General features: G+C 45.1%; 1 protein-coding gene across 3 annotated transcripts in view; it reads left to right on the top strand.

Annotated features, from left to right (window-relative positions):
* The window catches only part of PC (pyruvate carboxylase), a 2151284-nt gene that overhangs the window by 488062 nt on the left and 1641027 nt on the right, over positions 1 to 22195 (top strand). For all 3 annotated transcript variants that reach the window (XM_078660828.1, XM_078660829.1, XM_078660827.1), the window contains one exon: positions 15689 to 15824. In XM_078660828.1, coding sequence (XP_078516954.1) covers positions 15689 to 15824 — 136 coding nt within the window. The remainder of the gene's footprint in view (positions 1 to 15688; positions 15825 to 22195) is intronic.

The following is a 22195-nucleotide window of genomic DNA, read 5'->3' as shown; positions in this document are numbered from 1 at the left end:
TCCGATACTCTTCAGCGGACTTGACCCTCCTACAAGGCCATTGGCCCCTCGACCCCCGCACTATTCAACGGACCATCAATATGGGTTGTCATTCTCCCTGTCGTGCCTGTCCACAAGGCTGTCCCCTTCCTATTGTCGCCCCGTCAGCTCCCCACTCATTGCCCATCTCTGACCCCCGCTCTCCCCCACTGTCTATTATCCTATTAAACACTAGGTCAGCCATTAAACATCACCAGGAATTATTTATACTCTTAGATAGGGACAAACCTGATCTCCTACTCTTAACGGAGACTTGGTTCTCTGAGACTTCTCTTCCGTCTCTACTGGCTGCCCTTCCCTCGACCTACTACTCTATCCGTGCTGACCGTCCTGGCGGGAAAACGGGTGGAGGCGTTGCCCTCATCGCCCGTATTGATTTCCAGTTCCAGATTCTCCCCTCACCCCTCCTGGGAGGAATTGACCACCTTGTGGTCCGCTCCACCTCTTTCTCCCCTCACCTAGCCATTGTGCTGGCCTATCGTTCACCTCAACCCACTCCGTCTTTTCTCCCCGCTTTTCAAGATTTACTTGGCACCCTGGCCGTCAATTATGCCTCGGTTTTGGTCCTCGGGGACTTCAACTATTGGCCTACGGACCCTAAGGAATGCGCCTCATCCAAGGAATTTTCCGAAATCCTCCTGTCACTCAATTTCACTTCCCTAGTCCATACCCCCACCCATATTCACGGTCACATTCTAGACCAAGTCTGGTCTCTCAACTGTCCCATGTCTTCACTAACTGTTACCCCATGCACTTGGTCTGATCACTTTTTAATTTCCTTTTCCCTTAGCCTCTGCCCGATTAAGACACAAACTCATGGGCTTGCAACTGGGGCAAGGCCAACTTGTCGGACCTCACCTCTTCACTTTTGGCCTCCTCTCCCTCTCTGTCAGGCTTGGCGTCTGCAGCTCAAGCCAAGGCCATCGACTCTTGGCTTACGAATGGAAGCGACTGCTTGGCTCCTCTTCGGTGCACCTCGATTAGGCGCCCTAAAGATGCCAATCGATGGTTTAGCAAAGAACTGAAAGAGCAGAAGCTCACGGTTCGACAGGCAGAACGCAGATGGAGACTGGACTACTGTCCTATCTCCAAGTCCCGCTACGTCCTTCTCCTAGGGACCTACAAAAAACATTATAGAGACCAAGAAAGCCTACTTCTCGGCTAAAATTCTGGCGGCTGAGAATCAACCGAAGGAGATTTTCGCCATCACCCACGACCTGACCCCACCGAACTCAAAAACTACCGCCCCATCTCGCTCCTCCCATTCCCCGCCAAAGTCATTGAGAAAGCCATTAACAATCAGCTCGCCACCTTCCTCGAAACTAACAAATCACTCGACTCCTCACAGTCTGGCTTCCGAGCCAAACACAGCACCGAGACCGCCCTCATCGCAGCAACAGACGACATTCGAACACTACTGGACAATGGAGACACAGTCGCCCTTATCCTCCTTGACCTCTCCGCAGCCTTCGACACAGTCTGCCATAGCACCCTGATACATCGCCTCAGAAATATCGGAATTCAAGGAAAAGCATTGGACTGGATCATTTCGTTCCTCGCTGGAAGAACTCAGAGAGTCCGCCTCCCCCCTTGTAAATCAGAGGCCACCGAAGTCATCTGCGGCGTCCCGCAAGGATCATCACTCAGCCCCACCCTCTTTAACGTCTACATGAGCCCCCTCGCAACCATCGCACGTCAACACAACCTCAACATCTCCTACGCTGATGACACTCAGCTGATCCTCTCACTCACCAAAGACCCTACCACCGCCAAAACCAACCTACACGAAGGGATGAAAGAAGTAGCCGAGTGGATGAAGCAGAGCCGTCTGAAACTGAACTCGGACAAAACGGAAGTCCTCATCTTAGGCTCATCCCCTTCTGCCTGGGACGACTCTTGGTGGCCAACGGCCCTAGGAAAAGCCCCCATACCGACGGACCACGCATGGAACCTGGGCATCATCCTGGACTCCTCACTCTCGATGACCAGACAAGTCAACGCCGTCTCATCTTAATGCTTCAACATCCTACGCATGCTCAAAAAAACATTTCACTGGATCCCCACCGAAACAAGAAAAACGGTCACCCACGCACTGGTTACAAGCCGTCTGGACTACGGAAATACCCTTTACGCCGGTTCCACCGCGAAACTACAGAAAAAACTCCAACGCATCCAAAATGCCTCAGCCAGACTCATACTAGACATCCCCCGCACAGACCACATTTCCGCTCACCTGAAAGACCTTCACTGGCTCCCCGTCAACAAGAGAATAACGTTCCGTCTCCTCACCCACGCACACAAAGCCCTATACGAACTTGGACCTGATTGTCTCAACACGCGCCTTTCCTTTTACACCCCCACCCGCCAGCTGCGTTCATCCAACCAAGCCCTCGCCGCTGTTCCGCGCATCCACAAAGCCACCATGGGAGAAAGATCCTTCTCCTACTTAGCGGCCAAGACCTGGAATTCCCTTCCCATCCACCTCCGCCTTACTCAAAACCACCTAGCCTTCAGAAAACAACTTAAAACATGGATATTCGATAAGTAAACCTCCCCCCCCCCCTCCCTCAAGCGCCTTGAGACCCTATGGGTATGTAGTGCGCTATATAAATTCTGACTTGACTTGACTTGACCTGGCTTTCTCTGATAGGACTTCATTAAAGCCCCCTCCCTCTCAGAAACTCTGCGACTCGTTGAACTCCTACTTCGTAGAAAAAATCGCTACAATCAAATCTAACATTCCCCCCCTTCCCCTCTCTTCGTGGACCCCCACCCACACCCCGCCCCAGCTTCTCTCAACTCTTTTCCCCCTCTCTCTGAGGAAATTTTCCTCTCTCTTCTCCCCTAAATCAAATCCGGTTCCCCCGCAGACATCTGCCAGGCACACATCTTACGGCAGGTTTACTCTGTTTGTACCCTGCCTCCTCTCAGTTTCCTTAATGACTCGTTGGCCCAAGGGGTTGTGACTCAGTCACTAAAATCCGCCTCCATTGTTCCCATTTTAAAAAAACCAGGAGCCGATCCCTCTGTGTTGGCTAACTATCGCCCCATCTCCCTGCTACCCTTTCTAGGCAAGGTGCTTGAGCGACATGTCACCTCTGCGCCTTTGTCGAGGAGAATGGGATGTTGGCCTCTTGCCAGGCTGGGTTTCGACCTAAGCACTCGACAGAGTCAGTGGTGGTGTCAGTGCTCGACACCCTCAGAGAAGGTATGGACGTAGGTCAACCTCAGGCGCTGGTCCTCCTTGACTTGTCCGCCGCTTTTGACACGGTGGACCATTCCATCTTACTCTCCCGTGTCAGGGCGGCGGGCATAGGAGGCTCAGCCCTCATTTGGCTCTCTTCCTTCCTGAGGGACCGGACCCAGGCGGTTCATCTCGGGGAGTTTTCAGCTACCCCCTGCCAGGTCCAGTGCGGAGTACCCCAGGGTTCTTCTCTGTCTCCTTTATTGTTTAATCTCTACATTTCCCCTCTTATCTTTGCTCTCCAGCAGCTGGAGGTCACGGTATATAATTATGCCGATGACCTCCAGCTCATCCTTAATCTGTCCTCTTCCTCTGACTCTATTTCTAATTTTCAATCTACTCTATCCTTCATCAGGGACTGGATGAACTTCAACCACCTGAAGCTCAATCCCGATAAGACGGAACTTGTGGTTACGGGTGGTTGCTCCAGTCCCTGGAGCTCTCTATTTTGGCCCCCTTCCTTTGGTCCTCCCCCCACCCCAGTCCCATCTGTTAAGACTCTAGGCATTAAGCTTAATGACAAACTCACTATTCACTCCCAGATAGGTTCGGTGGTTTCTTCTTGCTTTCTCACTCTTCGTAATATCCGCTCCATTTCTCGCTTTTTTTCTTTCTCTGCACTCAAATTGATCATGTCCGCACTGGTCCTGTCCCGCCTGGACTACGGGAATGTCTTGTTCAATGGCATCCCTCAGTACAGCTTGCGCAAGCTACAACTGGTGCAGAACCAGGCGGCCCGCCTTGCTTTCGGTCTCCCCAAATTCCATCATACCTCTCCCCTCTTGAAGACCCTTCACTGGCTCCCCGTCCGGGAACGCGCCTTGTTCAAACTAGGCTGCATGGCTTTTCAGGCCAGGACTGGCCTGGCCCCTATTTTCATATCTTCAGCCATCAAATCTTACGTTCCCGGCAGAGACCTTCGTTCCTCAGCCCAACATCTTTTGGTTGTCCCTCGTTACAGGAAAAAAAAACAGGGCGGCTCTAAATTTTCTACCCTCGCCCCTGTATTCTGGAATTCTCTCCCCTTCCATCTTAGGTCCCTCACCCAGTATTCCATTTTTCGCAAATCCCTGAAAACATTTTTATTTACTCAGGCCTTTCTGTCTTAAACCTTCCCTTCCTTCAGCCCATGTCTCAGCGATTGACTCCGCCAAGTAGGTTGTTTGCTATCTCAGCGCCAAGAAACCGCACAGGTGTACGTTGCGCTCTACAAATACTTTAAACTTAAACTTATTCTCTCTGGAGAGTTTTAAAGGAGCTATTCTCCTTTCACAATGTCACTCACTGTGGAAATACCAATTAAATCTCAAGTCTGGAAGCCACGGGTTTCCTCAGTTCCTTGAGTCATGTCTCCATCCATTGTGGAGATTCCCAGGTGACTGTGAGCCCATCTGATAAACCCATTTGTTTTCGCTCAGGACTCGAGCACTATCTGGGGTGTAGGAAGCAAACTGCTCCCCCACCCCACCCCCTAGAGGTAGTACTGAAAGATGCCTGTCGAACTGGATTCGCTCTAGCACATATGTGTTGCAATCTCCTGGGGCGGTGCTCCAGTCATTAATGACGAGGAGGTGGGGCGCCCAGTAGTAGGCTCGAACATCTGAGAAAGCGATAGCCCCACTGTATTGATTCATTTGTAGTGTCCTGAGGGCTATTCTGGGACGTCTGTCATTCCACAGCAACTTCCCGAGTTCCTCATTAATTCTTATGAAGATCTCCTCGGGATAGTAAGGTATGTGTTCTGGAGGATATATAGGAATTTTGGGAGGAAGACCATCTTGAACATGCCCGCTCTTCCCAGGATTGTTAGGGGATATTTCTTTCAATGCTCTGATTCTGCCTGGAATATTGCCTGTATGTTGAAAAGGCTACGCAGCAGGGCTCTGTCTCGATTCGGGTCACAAATTTTCAAAGTATTGGAAACCCTCCCTATCTACACACTCTCTCCCGAGGCACATTGAGAGGCTCGGGTGGGAAATATAACAGATTTATCGTAATTTATGGTGTACCCCAAGTGGGTACCATAGCTATCACATGTCTGGAACGTCTTGGGGATCGAGTTCTCTGCACAAGTAAGGTATAAAAGGATATCCTCTGCGCATAGTGAGATTTTCTCCTCATCAATTGGCGACCCTATGGCTCAAAATCCCAAGATGTTCAGATGTGCCCGAACCAGGAAAGTCAGTGGTTCCAGCACTAGAGTGAATAAGGGTGACGGGGGGCAACCCTGCCTACTCTCCCTCCTCACTGGAAAGTCTACACAGAGAACCCCACTTACTCTGACAGCAACCACAGGGGCTTGATACAAGAGACCTAACCATTAAAAAAAATCGGGACCAAATCCCAGTTTCCACAGGGTCTGCCTCATGAAGGGACAATGAACAGCATTGAATGCTTTTTCCGCATCGAGTGAGCTAAAAACCTGTGGATATGGGCGCTTCAAAGTCTCTTCGAGCCAATTATGGAGTCTGTGTAGGTTATATCTAGTTGATCATTCAGGCATGAAGCCGGATTGATCCTTGTGTAGAAGAGTAGTAGTAACGCTAACCAGTTTCGCAGCAAGTACTGTAGTCTCTTCGAGCCAATTATGGAGTCTGTGTAGGTTATATCTAGTTGATCATTCAGGCATGAAGCCGGATTGATCCTTGTGTAGAAGAGTAGTAGTAACGCTAACCAGTTTCGCAGCAAGTACTGTAGCCAGGATTTTAGTTTAGATATTTAGAAACGATGTGGGGTGATAAGTACCACACTTAGATGCCGGTTTCCCGGCTTTAGGTATAACCACTATCGTGGATTTACGCAGGTTCGGCAGAAGTATTCCATCTTGCTGGTTTCTGGAGCAGGGTACAAGTCCTAAATAAAGAAGTGGGGGATGCTCAAAGACAGGAAGTGACGTCACGACAGGAAGTGACGTCACGAAAGGTAAAAAAACATAGACTTCTATTAATGGAGGTGCATTGGGGCTGGTAGTTCCTGGCCAAGATAGCTGCGACGCACGCTTCTTAAGAGTCTTGCGTACTGGCCCAAAGTCTGCCCTCTGTTGCAGAGGTAGCAGTAGCATGCAGTCATCTTCTGTGCACCGTCTGCTGTGAGTAGTCTGCTTTTTAAAAAGGCGTATGGGAGGTTAGTGTCTTTATATTGTTTGTTTTTGCTTGCAGTTAATGGCAAGAATACACTTTATTCCTCAGCAAGGGCATCTTTGCAGGGGGGACGGCGTCCACCTGGTAAAATAAGTTAAAATAAGTGGGGGGACGCCGTCCCCTCACGTGGTACCCGGACTCGAGCCCTGTTCTGGAGGAATCGTGATCAAATTCTTTGAAGTGGTCCGTGTATAGGAATCTTGATCACATTCCTTGAATTGCTCAGTGCGTTTTACAGAGTGCTTTAGCTACGATCTGACTTGAATTGGGCAACTAGTATACTTCAAATCAAGAAGGCTGGGGTAATGTGAGGGTGTAGTATGTAGAAGTCTTACCAATGTTTTGCAATTTGTTTCGATGTAATTTCCATGCTTTCTTTTAAAGTCAATTTCTACAATCTCTGTGATGATGACAGCAGCTTGAACTCTGTGGGTAAAGGCGAGATATAGGAACATCCCTTTCAGGAGCTTTACCATATTCCTAGAGTATGATACATGAGTATACGCTACCTTCCGTGAAGCTTCCAGCTAAGCTAATCGTCAGTTGTCTGGGCAGTAGGAGTCTGTGCCATTAAGTAATTTCTCACTCACTGGAAGGATGACTTTAAGTGGTGGTGGTTGAATTTATGCTGTACACGGACTCCGTATGAGATTTGCCTGGGGATTAGTGGTCACCTTAAATCGGCACCATCCTTATTCATTTCAAAATGTCGACAAAAAAAATTGCCTTTGCTCGGTGGGGAGCGCCGCATCTATTCTCATTCGGTCTTAGCTTCTTCGCGATATTTCTTCATGTGCGATATATTGTTGTTCCAGTAAAAAAGGTACTGAATGGGCAATAAGATTGTGGCTTCCAAAAGAAATCAAAGTTATGGGGCCAAGTACAATTTTCTCTGTATCCCCATTAGATAAATTAACAGAAGTTACTGACCACATTAGAATTACGAGTTCAAAGGAACACTGCCGATCTTTTTTGATTCACCCATAGATTTCAGCTGTTGAAAAAAATCTGGAATCTGTGAAAGAAAATGGGGATTTTTGGGGAGGATATTAATAGCTACTCATTTCTTAAGGACACCTCGGGTTTCCATCTTTAATCACCAGTAATTCTGCACCTGCGTTGTTACCAGCACCTCCGATATGATCCCAAGTCTGTTACCCACTGCTTTTTAGGTCTCGCGACCTATCGATGCGCGCAAGCGCATCGAGCAGAGCGAGAATTCAAGTGGCCAAAATCCTCGTGAAACCACCAGCTTTTTGCTGGCGGTTTTCATGAAGTTCACGTGAACCACGTGATCAAACACGAACGCGCATCAGCCTCCCTCCCTCCTAATTGCATTTGCCGCACAGCACATCAAAGGGCTTCGCCCAGCGTGCGCTCTGCGGCTTCTCGGCTTCTCCTCCCCTAATTATTCTTGGATGGCCGGCCGGCACACAGCCTTCCTTGCATTTCTCCTCCCCCTCCCCAGCCAGCTTCCCCCAGGCCGTGTTCCCTCCCCTCCTACCCCATGCTCACTCATCCCTCGCACCCCCTCCTCCTTCAGGCCCCCACCATTTGCTTCTGCTTGTTTTTTTTTTTTTGAGCTCTAAGCCTTGCGGTTACGAGCAGGGGCCGTCATTTCGACCGTCTGTAGTTTAGCGCGTGCTCGTGTTAATTGGTAACAGATGCTCGTGTTCACTTTTGCGGCTGCTTTTAAGTTTGGCGCTGTCTCCCATTAATAGAACCTAGTGCTGTCCAGCTACATAGTGAAAAGTTACACTTTATTAGAGGAGCTAAAACTATGCTTTATTCATTTACCCGCAACCACGTCACACCCTGACTCGGCATTTTCGCTGTGACCGCCGTCTGACGGGGAGCAGAGGTGAACAACCTCACTCTAATTCCTACCTCGCCCTTATTTTCTCCCCGTACTCTTGCATCCTCTTCTTCCGTTTAACCCCTTCTTTCTCCCCTGCGCCACTTATCCTTGCATTTCCTTTTGTGTCTCTTTTTCCCTGTCTGAGAGGAGCCCAGAAAGGATGTCGAACTCCAGGCACAAGAAACAGCTGCCGCGCCCCTCAAGACATCATTTCCATTTAATGGGATGTCTTCTCTGAATCACACTGTCTTTTTAGCACAATGGCTGCTGATTAATAAAGCGGGCTGCCTGGCCGATTCCCTCTGCAGTGTCGTGCACACAGCATCCTGAACAACAAGCAGCAGCAGCGGGAAAAGCACACCGATGTTCACGTCATACCAGTCTTCCGTTCTCTGACAAACGACTCCAAATGCCGGCTTTTCACAGCATCCTGAACAACAAGCAGCAGCAGCGGGAAAAGCACACCGATGTTCACGTCATACCAGTCTTCCGTTCTCTGACAAACGACTCCAAGTGCCGGCTTTTCAGAGCTTTTATTTATTATGACCTGGTTGTTTCTTTATTGAGTCAGTCTCCCACAATGTAAAACGGTGCAGAGGCAGAAGTGGGGCCTACAGTCTGCTCAGAGAGGCACAGTTTGTATCCATTAAAAGTGATTGTTTTTTTGTGTGGGTACATTAGCTTCTTGTGATTGCACATACATAACTGTTTATCGTAAAATCCGGGTGCTTTTTTCACACAATTCTGGAAAACATCAGCTGCGATACCAGGCACTGGCGGTGCACTCTCTGGTATTCTTTTTGGACCGAACACGCAGATCCCTCGACGACCGCCCACAGGTAATTTTAAAAAATCCTCTCAAAATATTTTAGCACACCGGCCCCAGCTCCATCAGTGGAGGCTGTGTACGGGCGTTGGGCATTGAAGTGTTCCCCCACATCTGTGTTGTTCTTGTGTTTCTGCCACAGTGTGCAAATCAGTTTGCTTTATCTCGGTGCTGGTTGGTTTCAGTTTCCATGTCCTGCTCTCTAAGTGCCACACTTTCCAGCAGGCTGTGCAACATGGTTGCCTTTTCCGGTCAGCTTTCTAGCTAATATTGCACCATTACAGTCTTACTGTTAACATTCCAGATTTTTTTTTAACTAAGTAAGAATTGTTGTTTGCTGGAAACACTTTTAAAATCTGATTAAACACAAATTATACGCGGAACCAGGGGCAAAGGCATCTCCTTTATTTTCTCAGCAGCCAAGAAAACAAACCATAACTCCACAGAAAACATGACCAGAACAAGCATTGGCATTGCCAATAGGTCTCGCGTGTGGGACCTTATAAGTATTTAGTTTTGCAGCACAATATCCTTGGTGCAACAAGGATATTGTGCTGCAAAACTAAATACTTATAAGGTCCCACAAGCGAGACCTATTGGCAATGCCAATGCTTGTTTTCTGCAGTAGGTGAAATAGGAGTGACACATGTTTTTCCTTGATCTCGATTTCCTTTGATACTGCCATACGGTGATTGTAAGTGCAGCAGAAATATGCGGCTTGATGTCACCCGTACTTCTGATGTACACTGCCTGATATCTCTTACCCTGTCTCCATCTTGTGGCAAGTTTAAGGGGGGCGGCTCTGGGAATGTGGGGGGGGGTCGGTGTAACATATTGGTATGGCGAATAGAATCCTAGTCTTAATGACATGGAGTCTACTAACATAAGTACCAATCACCAGTTGCCCCTGATGCTTTGTGGCCATTAAATGTACTATAATAGAGCTGTAACCCTTTCTCCATTTTAGTGTGCCTTGTCACCCTCTGCTTTCTTAATGCTCTGACTGCAAGAGCCTTGGATTCTGAGGGATGTAAGCTCTGCAGCTAAAGGTGTGCCTTGTAATATGAAGGAGGCAGTGATGGACCACTGTCAAAGGCACATAATGTCAACTGCCACTTCCTGGTTTTGAAAATGAGCATGTCTCATCGCTTATGAGTGCACTCAAATCCCAGGTCTACCGGTGACAGCGGACACATACTTGGTTCTTATTTCATTTGTATAATGCAAGCCCGACCTTAGTATTGCCTCAGGGCATGTCCCACGACCGTCTAATGTTTCAATTGCACACCTGAGACACATTTTGGCTTGAGAATGCCTTTCGCTTTGTTTTAAGGTGTCTTTTAATATATTTTATTCATTAAGGTGTAGGGTGCATATTGTGATGCTTTGGAGATTAACCTAGTGGGCTATTCAATTTGTTTGCACATCTAATGCAGAAACTATGGCTGATGTCTGGTGGGCTCCAATAGTCAGATCATGTTGGTAATGGTGTATTGGACTGGTCTAACCTATATTACGTTTGTGTATAGTATTCTAACTCTTTTTCGATATTTGTGTTGCTATTGTGAGATTTTCTGTTTGTGGCATTTCTTGGCAAGTGTTTCTGAGGATCATACTACTAGACCATGTGAAATATCTGAGTTGTATTCTGTGCAGTTTACTTATGTTTAATGTGTTCCTGTGGATTGTTTGTGGTATTTCATGACAGAACTGACCGTTGGGCTATGGGTATGGCCAACTATATGGTATGTCTGAGCTGTACTGGATGTATCAGAGTTGTTTGTCTGATGTGTTCTGTCTGAGATTTGTGAGACCTATAATTATCGAAGGTACTGTTGTGAGCCACGAGATAGCTCGGTGCACAGTGTACTTTGGGTGTGTTTGTAGTATGTCATGTGCTGTGTTTAATTTGTGTGTTGGCAAAGGGGGCTGGTTTTCTCTGCGTGCCACAAAGGTTTGCAACACATCTTGGCTCAACTAAATCAGTGAGAAGAGCTAAAGAGTCTATGCTCTCGACGAGAGGGTGGGCAAAGTGAATTCTTGTGGGAACATGGTAGTAGCTTCTGTTAGTAGTTCAATAGAAAAGAAAAAGGCATGAGACCGGAGAGGGAATAGGCCTCCAATGTAAAGGGCAGTCACAGACATTGGTGGAATCAGCCCTAAACATATCTGGTGGGGCTCACAGCGATTTGTACAGGGTATAGAGTAAGCTTCTTAGTTTACTTTAAAAAACAATTATATATCACTTGTGGTAGTACAACTACCCACAATGAGCTCCATGCAGCAGTCCAGTTGCATCCGGTATTGCAATAAGGGAAAATATTAGACCTGGGTTGGTAGGACCATTAAGTATTCAGTCTCGAGTTATGGAAAAGAGGAGTGAGGAAGATCATGCTCATATCACGACCACTTCCATCAGTCATTCCGTTTGTCCGTGTTTGATTTCCCCTTGTACCCCCGAGCAGGACAGTGGATATTGCTCTTCACTTTCATCTCATGCAGTGATCCCCCAACCTCCCTGAGCTTCTTCCTGCAGAGTGTCACTATTCAGGCAGTAATTGTCTAGATATCCTAGGAATGTGACCGTGGTAGCTCTGCTGACTAGACGTTGGAACCGATAAATAGGGACAGAGACTGTCCCTATTTATCAGGTTTCTCTCTGCATTCTCATCTGTGCGCTCCACTTTCAGTTGCCACTCCTCAGCCACCCCCCATTCTCCCAGGTCCGATCTCCATTTTCTCATGCAAGGGGGAACTTGGGCCAGCCAGTTAGCAGCAATTTGTCTCCTGTGCAAAAGCAGCCCCAAGGATGCAAATACTTAAGCCTTTTTACCCTATCTTTGGCAGTAGCACCAATCCTAATAAGCACTCTTTGATTGTTAAAGTCACTGGCAATCTCGCTGTCCTTGTGAGGATACCTCCCACCCCCTCCCAGAAGTCTCCTGCAACTTTGTAATCCCAGGTCATATGAAGGAACGTTGGTGGTTCCCAGTTAAAGCATGGGCACCGCTCCGATTTAGTTGGGAAACTCCTATGCAGATGTTGTGTTGGGTATATCTGGTATAAGCAATTTAATTTTGAGTTCAAACCTAGCATTACTGGCTGGCCACCTTTTGTGGGTGAGATTGTGCAGAGGATTCTGCAATGTCTCATTCCTTTGACCCAGAGTACGTAATAAATTAATGGACCAGTCGTCCTTCAGCATTCTACAAATACGCGAGATCCGTCCTCTACTGTATCCCTGGTCAAGTTTTCGTTTCAGTGTCTGCGACTCTGCAGGTGCCTGCATGAAATAAGTCTAGATCTCCTGCACCATGGCAGATATTTTGGCAAACTGCAGCAATTGCCCCGGGCTGAGATTAAAGGCATGCAAAAGTCATGAACGTGCCTCTTGCATAGTGATTCCCCCATAGTGACAGCCCCCCTCCAGCCACTGTCTCGTATTCATAATGGTTTGGATCTGTCGTAAGGGCCGCAACCACCACACTGGCAACAGTTTGGCATATAAGGGTCTGTGCAGCAACATATAAATGTCATTTCCCAGTTTTTTTTTTATCCTCTAGGCTTTTACCCTTCAACATCCTTCTCACGCAGACCCTGTTTTACAGGTCTCCTTTTTTGTTTTCCGCTACTTCCCCCTCCACACCTGTCTTTTTCCTTTGTTACATACATCTTTCGATCTCTTCTGTACTCCACCCCCCCACCCACCCCTATGTTTACACCTTCTATTCCTGGTGCATCACTCACCAATGACTTGACCATCGCCCATGCCCCCGTCTCCTGATACACCCATATCTCTTGTTTCTAGTTTGGAACATCACATTAAAGTATTGGGCAGCAAAAGCAAACCTCCTCCCCTAAGCTCTGGTGTAAGGGGTTTCATCAGCTGTAGAAAAATTGTTTTAGCTTGATGGTGTTCAATTTCTTATAATAATAACGCAATTTTAGACTTTTGCTGCAATGTTTCACTGTCTTGTTAAAAATTGTAATTTCAAAATGGTCAGAGGGACGGTCGTCCATATACTGTCTTTTAAGTTGATTGTTTATTTTTTCATACAGGATACGTCAGTTATCCAGATGTTCTAGTTTGTTTATTGTTTCAATTGGGATATAAAGATTTCGAGTTAAACATGTATTTGTTTTATTTCCATTGCCAAAATCAGTATTGAAAATAAGCTATTTATCAGCACCAATTTGCAAGGCTTGGTAATATCCATATAATCTTACTGTTATCACTAGAGTATCACACACTCTTTACCCAGTATATGGTTTATATGTGCGGCGTTTCAAATATGTTCATTGTGTCATAACTACAGTAGTGTTATTGGTAATTCGCATCCCCATGCCTTCTCTCTGTGCTCTGCTTCGTTTCGTTTTTTTCAGTGAGCATGGGCCAAGCACTTTAAAGACCTTTTTAAAATGATCACCAAATAAATCGCCTGGTTTAAAGAATTGATCATGCCTTAAAAGGATTATAACTTATTGCTTTGAATAGAGGTAGTGGAATAACATGAATGATTGGAATTTAAAGCATAATGTTGCATCAGATAGTGTAATGGAGCTGAGCCAGTTTGAACTGTACAAGGCTCAAATGCTGTTTCAGAATTATGTCCCTTGTGTATGAAGGAGAACTTGTGTGCAAGATGTTCCTGATTTGGGAAGTGTACAAGCAAGATTGCAGTAGATACTGAAATTGACCAAGCAGCAGGGCGCTGTTGTAATGAAAGGAAAGCAAAAGAGTATTGAGAATTTAGTAGAATCCTGAAGACCAGTGAAAGTGGCAGTAACCCACAGACCGTGTTCCAGCAGTAGAAGGTTGTTGGACTGAGAGGTGTTCAGATCGATGTAACATTTGATCTGCTTGTTTAATTTCTGACCAGGAATGTAGTTAAAAGGCTCCTGAGAGGATTGTTCATGTATTGAAAAATGGGTTTCAGATAAGGTGATAGGTAAGCCTTGCTGAAAGTTAGTAATGTAGCGTTTGTATTTTTTCCTGTGCATATATCATCAGATTGCTGAGAAGTAGTTGATAGAGTTGGCAAGGGTAAATATTGAGTACTAACCCTCTGAGGTGGACAAATTAATGTAGATTGTATTCTGATGATGATCAATGCTTATTTGCAGCTGGTTTTGATGAAATTGCCTTGTCCTGAAGCGAATTAATCTTAGTGGGTTGAATCAATCCAGCTGGATGGGGAGACCAATAATGGGGATAAAGGAGGCATACAAATTGTACGGACGTGCGAGTGCCTGGGATCGCCAGAGGCATTCTAGCTAATACTATTCTTGTAAAGAGGTTGGGGGAGGGGTTGTGTTTTGGTCGTCTGGTGGAAAATATGAATGTCTGCAAAGATCAATTTTGTTTGGTCCTACTTCTAATATGTACACAATTTAATCTGGTATAACCACTATTCACATAACAAGGTGGCCAAAAATTGTATTCAAAACTGTCTTTGTGAAACTACAGAGGCTTTTGCATATGGTTCTCTACAAGTAGCCAACTTCCTGCTCCCTATATTCCTTTTTAGGTTGAGCCTACAGAGAGCACAGTTTGGTTTCAAAAGACCCATTATCGGCTTACCAAGATCTTAGAGTCTAACAGCCTACCACTGCTTATCATTAGTTGGCTTTGTCGCTTGCAATTGCTTGTTTCTTATTCAGTGGGTTTACTTGCCCAAGCTTGTTTATTTTGTGTTTGACCTTCCTATGGAACATTTTTACCTTCTACCTGACCTGCTGGTTTCTATCCTTCCACCGCTCGCGTTTAAGGAACTACTTTTTTCTTTTGTGATTAGGAATTCTATGAAGGTGCAGCTTTCTCCATTTTCTACGTCTCTCCCTTCCTCTCGAATACTTAGCCCATGTGCTCTGTTTGCTTACTCCTCCTTGTTGCAATCTCCCTAACGTGCTTTTCTGTCACCAAGCACCGTGCCTTCCTATGTTGCTTTCTTGCTTCGCCTCCACCCTGTGTTGCTGTGCCGCATGTACTGCTATTCCCCTTTCCTGCCCACTTATATTTGTTCCCCAAACCACTCCTCTATTGCCCCCACACCAATAGTTTTTTATTTGTCCATTTGGTGGGGGGGGGGAACCAGGCAACAACTTTCTGCCAGCTGCTCCACACAAAAAATTGCTTTTGTGCTACATTTTTTTCATTAAAAAAGAGATGTTGGTCTACTTCAATTGTTAATAAATATATATATATAAATATATATGCCACATCATTTTGTGGGCACGCATACATGATATCCCTATGCATGCATGTGTCTAAACGATACAGCGGCTTTGCATTTTGCTTTTTTTCTTCCTTTTATCAAATGTTTTGCCAATGCTGCACGGTATTGTCAAAAGCCAATGTCAGTAAGTCTCCCAAAAGTGAGACCAATTGGCTTTCCCAATGCTTGTTTTCAGTACTGTTATCTGTTGCACTGACAAACTGAGCTATGTTAACCTGCTTAGTATTTCTCTAACAATTAAATCAAGAAGTCTGCACCCTTATAACCAAAAAGTAATGTCTGATTTGTTGAATGTAAGATTCAGATTTGAGATACCCCCTGACGTACCTTGTATTTCCCTTGCAGATGTTGAAATTAAGGTTTGTGAAAGGGGGCCTGAGCTTCCTGGGCATCCATCGAGCGTCCCTATTAAATGCCGCCTTCAAGAGTACCCAGCGGGTAGAGTACAAACCCATCAAGAAGGTGATGGTGGCAAACAGAGGTAAGTGATTTAAAATAGTCATTGTGCTCTGTTCCTCCACAGGTAAACCACTTCTGTGCTTGGGAAGGCCGTGAAAGAAACTGGTTGCATTGCTTCTAAACTTGGAATGAGCAACTGCTTCTCTTAATGTGTTGCATTTTTTTATAAATGTTCGCCTTACATTTGTGGCACATCAACTGATTTTCAGCGCACCCACCAATTCACCTAATGCTCCTTACAGATCCTAATCTGATTTAGGCGGCCTTATCAATTTATATTAATCAATAAAAAAATGCATGTTCTACTCCAACCTTGCCAGTCTCACGCACATCTGAATTTGAGAAAATGCAACCGAATACAGTGTCAACAGACCACTTTGACTCGGGTCAACTCAAAAGGGTGCCCTGATGCCGTAAGCACTTTGTGATCATATAAACACTGGGAATGTCCTAAACAAATGAACTTAATGTAACACGCAATAATTATAAGAGGATAGGTAATATAATAAGAATGGAAGTATACTTTAGTATTTAGGAAAGAACGCAATAAACTCCTTTTCAAAGTAGTAAGAGCCTACCCAAGAGTTTATTACTGGAGGTGAATGGTGCTGCTGTGTGAGCCATCTAAAGTTCTCAACAGAAGTAGCGAGCCCCAATCTCATGTGTTCTTACACTGACACGTAAAATGGTTAGTCTGGTTAGCAATATTTCCCTAAACATCTGCCTTTGGACTCTACTTTATAAGTCATAAGGTGAAGTACTGTGCATGATACTTTATATTGTCACAGATGAAGGCCGCCTTCCAATGTATTCAGAAAATTATTAGTTGAGACACAGATTCTTGCATAAAAATGATCATTACTATTCATGTGTGATAGGGAACCTTTTGTGTGTGTGACTAACATATGCTGCACCGTTCACGTTGCACCTGCTTAGCTCTATTGCAAATATTGTTTGAAATGTGTACTTAATTTCCTCCTGCTGGAACAAATGTGATCTACGTGAGTAACTGAAGATAGTTTTTATTTGTGATAGGCCTCTTTTTTTTTTTTTTTTAGGAACTTTGTTAAAATTGCAAAAAATGTTAGCCATAAAGATACGGAATGCTTTTAAAAATATATGCTTACTGAATATTGTTGGTCACTGGGGAAAATAAAGAGTACATCCCTGGTGGAGAGGTATGGTTCCTAGGCTTAACCTAGGTTGAAGTTATTGCTCATTAAAATGCATGCTTTCCTGTTAAAAAATGACCGCAGTGAATTCTTTGAATTTCAGGCATGTCTTTTGGGTTTGCAGTCATCTTAGAAAACTGTTTTCCAGAGTTTGCTCCATTTGGGGATGTGAAAATAAAAACATAACAATATCACTTACCTGCTCTGCAGGGCTTCCGTCTCTCCTCCAGTGTCATCTCGCCTTAGAAAGCACCCAGGTTCCCTTAAGCCAATCACGATGCTGCTGTCCTCATGACCAAAGGAGATGATGGACGGAGTGTTGAACATAGCAAGCACTCACACCCAGTCAACTGATCTGGGTTTAATCCATCATCATTCTTTAGCTCACTCCGCCACCCCAGTTCAGACATGGCCATATGCAAATCAGTCTGACACTGTGCCTCATGACCGCAACGTTGTGATTGGTCTGAGCACCGTGGTACAGCGTTCAGAATCTGACTGGTAGCATGGGCATGTTCTCCACCCAGGCTGTCTTTTACAGCCCGGTGGAGAACACGCAAAGTGCGCATGACTGTTTGGCTGGCTCAAGACGGACGGACGGCCATACCGTCATGCGTACTTAAGTGCATGAACCACTCCTCCCCTTGCTGGCTGGCACAGCCCTGCCCCAAAAACTGCCTCATTAAGGAAAAATAAAATGATAATGACGTGTTCTCGTTTCATTTTTTCCTGTTTTCCACTGCTGACATGCAGTGGGGCGATGCGAGAAAATCTGAAGAAAATGGAGACATGCATGCTATGAATATTTGTACATGCATATGTGTATATACCATTGTCTTCAGTTTTGTGAGCTAACAACCATAGTCAATGGAATCATTTTGAAGAAAATAAGTGCCAAGGTGCAAGGTTTTCTTGAGTCCAATGCTAGCACCACCCACTACCAAATCAATTGACCACCCATTGCAATTGTGTGGTGGGTGGCTATGACTTCAATGCTACGCTGCTACTGGCTCACTATGATCAGTAACTTAGTGACTTGAGCACAAAGTATCTGCTGGTCATCTGGGACATCATGAATTGCAATGAGCAAGCCTGACCATCACAAGCTGTGTTTGGGGGAGCTGGGTATTTTCTCCTCCCTGTTATTATATTGAAAACTCTAATGTTCATCTTCTGGAAGATAATTTTGAGCCTATAATACCAAACGTGGTTACATTTTCAGCATAATTTCAATAAAAATTGTGATCAACAATGCATTGATGCTAAAGGTGGTTGAGAAACTAATTTCAACTGGCTTAAAACATACTCTAGCTTCCAACTATGCTTCCTTCTCTTTAGCTCCTTTCATTTTCCCATTCTGCCCCTTTGTTTAAGAACACTCTAAGGCCTATGACGGACTGCGTATCCCTTTTGAAGGGATAGGGTGAAGAAGTAAAAAATAATCGCACATCTTGCAATTCTAAGCAGTACATCAGGGCTAGACCTATTTTACAGACTATACAACAGGGTGGTTGCTCAGGATGGAGACCTGCCTCTTGATGTGAGATAGATAAATGTTCCGACCGATTCCACTCCAGTTATTGGGGTCACAAACCAATACCAGACACTTATTCCTAACGTTGGACCAGGGCAAGCAACCAAGACAACTTTGAATTCTGTCGAGTTAAAAAAGACAAGCTTGTCTGTTTCCTGCTGGGACTCATTGATAAATATTTACTGCCTGCATGGAGTATGTAACCATTCCAGGTATTCGCTTTGTGTAGGCCTAGTCACCATATCTACAGTCCTTTTATAGTTTGAGATTCCTATCGGTGCAAGCTTCTAGTCTTAAAACAAACAACATAGGATCTTCCTTAAAGTATCCACGACTTGATTGGCAAAGGAGGAACTAAAATATAAGGTTCTAAAAACGTCTTTCTCGTTTCCTTGCCAGCAGTGTTTGGGTTATAGAAGTGGAAGGTGGGAGTTGCATTGTTCTCGGCAGTCACTGACAAAGTGATGGAATGACTACTTAAATTAATCCCAGTCATTGTCAATTAATAGGGACACATTCCAGTCCGTTGGTCTTCACCTGCAGTGCCACTTTTGGCAGTGACCCTACTTAGTCTTGGTCCTGCTTTGATCAATGGATGATAAAAGGATGGAATTTAATGTAGCCCAGCCAGAATGATCGCCAGTGGCTGCGATTCATTTCATTATTGCTTCCTTCTTTTTGTTATTCTCTGCAACCACTGTTACCTCTCAGAGAAGGAAAAAATAGCTAAGCCTACTTTGTACAATAATTTCACTTTATCTAGGTTAAGTGACCTGGGTCCCGGCATTACAAGATAGTGTTAGTCTCTTAAAAAGATTTTCTTTCGGCACAAACATAATTATCTGGTGTAGTTCTTCTTGAATTGGCAATGGTGTTGATATCCACTCAGTCAACTGAGGTTGTATGAGTCTTTCCTGCTCAATACATTAATTCCAGGGAGAATAGAACATAATCCACTAACTGGTTGAAAGTTTACACTGGGGATTCAATTTATAAAAAAATGCCCTGCGAAACACTTTTAGTACTTGAGTCTTAAAGCACTAGGTTTTCAGTTTTGAAATCTGCAGTACAGGGTCCTCAGGACACCAGAAGCAAAACCCCACATTGTTACGGATGAAGCCATTGAGCTTCTGACTGCCATGGGACCCACCAACCCGAATTTCTTACATTGTTTGCCAGCGTTGTATTTCCTGTATTTCAAATCCATAGCAACTTGGTTGTATTTATTAAGTCAAGTTTTGAAAGCAATATTTACGCACACATGCCAAAATATCAGACCACCACGAAGGCTGAAAAACCCGCTTTGGAAGTTTCTGCCACCCAACACTTAAAAAAAAAAAAATGGGGATATCGTCGTTCAGGGCATTAGGTCTGCAAACAGTTAGAGCTGCCTTTAGCACATTAATGTATTGGCTGCAGTAGATTAGTATTCTTCACACTTCTGTGGCAGTCCTTCAAGGTATTGGATTATTTCAACTTCAGGGATGTACCATCATGTTCTCTTTTTTCGATCAGGTGTTAGCCATAACCTATTCATTGTGCTAAAATCAAATATATAAAATATAGTTACTTGTAGGAGCTCTCAGCCAGCACCTCCTCTTCAATGTGCTGCTTTTTTCATTCATATTTTTCTTCCATCCTCCGTAGTGTGCTGCATGGGGTAATCGTACCAGCCTTTTGGCTCTGTCGATACTTAAAGGGTTTGACCTGAGCGCCAGACCTATTGGCTTTACCAATGCTTTTTCCTCTCGAAGTAGGAGTTGCATGAAAATGCTGCAGTCTTTCTTTGAGAAGCTTGAGCATGCTCATTTTCCAAGTAGCTCTTTTTTTCCAGGGCTGTTTTTGGCTCATAGTCTAGTCTGTCATACAATTTGAAGCAGAGCAGCGAATGTGGTTCAGAGACCATCTCTTAAAGATTAGAAATGGAGATGTACAGTTGATCTACCAGAGACTTAAATTCAAGCAATGTAGCACCTTAAAAAGTTACCTATTGAATGAATAAGCGCTGCGAGGCCTCCGGGTAGCTACGCGCTATATAAGTGCAATTTCAATTCAATTCAATAAGTATTTAATCTGGTTGTCTAAGTAAACAATTATTTTAGCCGCAATGTCTTGTCCTGATTAATACTTTTACCTACAGATTCCTCGCCAGTAGAATACCGGGCATCAGACCGTTTCCATAAATGTCAAAGTGGTGACATTGCCGGTAGGGGGTGCTGGCTTCGTATCGACATTGGAAGTGGTATTTGGTGATGTAATTGAATCCATTAAGCACCCACTGCAGAGCAAAGACATTTTTATTTTTTCCGTCACGGATCTGGAGCGGTCTCTGAGATTTTTTTTTCACACAAAAATCAAATAGTGCACTACAATGTTCCCCACTAAAAGAATCTAGGTGTAAACACTATAGAGGTTGCAGGGAGAGACGCCCACCCGAATCCCCAAGCCATTTTCTTCTGGTGCCTGGGGTTAGACCAACACCCAAGCCTGTTCTTCTTGCTACAGCATGCATGCCAAGGCTATTAAAGAGCACAAAACTAAGCTCTTTATGACCTAAGCCAAGGACTTCAAAGTATTTAGAATAGTAAAAGCATCATTCCAGGTCACCATCCTCTTCAATTTGAAGCAAGCAGAAGAAACATAAGATGACAAAGAAGCACTCCAAGGGTAGGGCAACATTAGTCCTCCGAGCCAGTGTTAGTCGACCTCCCCCAGTGGCTCCCACTCCGAGCAGCCTTGCTCCGGTGTCTCTGCTGGACTCGGCCCCAGATAGGCCTCCACCGGATTTAGTGGCTCCAGGATCACAACCTCCTAGCCAGATGTCCGCGTTTTCCCAAGTTCTGAAAACACCATGTATTCTCTTTTTGCAAGGGCGTCTATACCATCCGGTTTACCTGTGCACCCATCAGCTCCATATAGACCACCAATGATGCTCCCTATGGACCTGACTTGTACCGGCACGGTACCATCGAACTTGCTTTGACACAGTCCTCTGATACACAAAGCCTTGGATGGCATTACTACCACTGGCGCTGCTTCTGCCCCTGGTGCTGAACATGAAGCCACGAGTGTCGTTATCTGACGCTGGTCTGGATCACAAACCTCAGATATTCCCAGCGCCTCATTGAGCAAGAAGAATCCAGAAATCAACTTCATGAAATATTCAGCACTGACTTGGATCCACTAGATCTTGGTCCTGTTGAGGATACTGGCAAAGATCTGGTCCAGATGATAGTCCCTATGTACCAGAAAACGCAGGGCAGCACTTCCATGAGATTACACAAGAAGGTAAAAAAGTATCCCGGCATAAAATCAAATCAGAGATAAAGCAGACTCAGCAGCCCATGCCTAGGGGGATGAGGCTAATTGACTGCTGGAGCTTTTTAAGTCCAGTAAGGGCACTGCTTGCTCCTTAGGCTTTCACCCCAGAGAGCCAGAGGAAGGGGCCATTGATCCACCCAGCAGACCTCCTCTTCCTCCCACACACTACCAGGAAAGCAGACTTGGTTTAGCCTTTAAAGGGAGAGATGTTCAGATTTCTCTCGACCTGCCGAGGCATTCCATCGGACCAGTGGATCCTTAAGATTGTAGAAAGGTATTACAGTCTTCAGTTTCTTTGGACTCTACCCCTCACCCCTACTTTTGTTCACTGAACCATCTTGCAATTTTGCTGCAGGAAGTGGCACT

Source organism: Lissotriton helveticus, chromosome 9, assembly GCF_964261635.1.
Source record: "Lissotriton helveticus chromosome 9, aLisHel1.1, whole genome shotgun sequence".
Taxonomy (NCBI): Eukaryota; Metazoa; Chordata; class Amphibia; order Caudata; family Salamandridae; genus Lissotriton; species Lissotriton helveticus.
The sequence above is the reverse complement of the archived record's forward strand: the minus strand, read 5'-3'. Positions and strand labels throughout refer to the sequence as shown.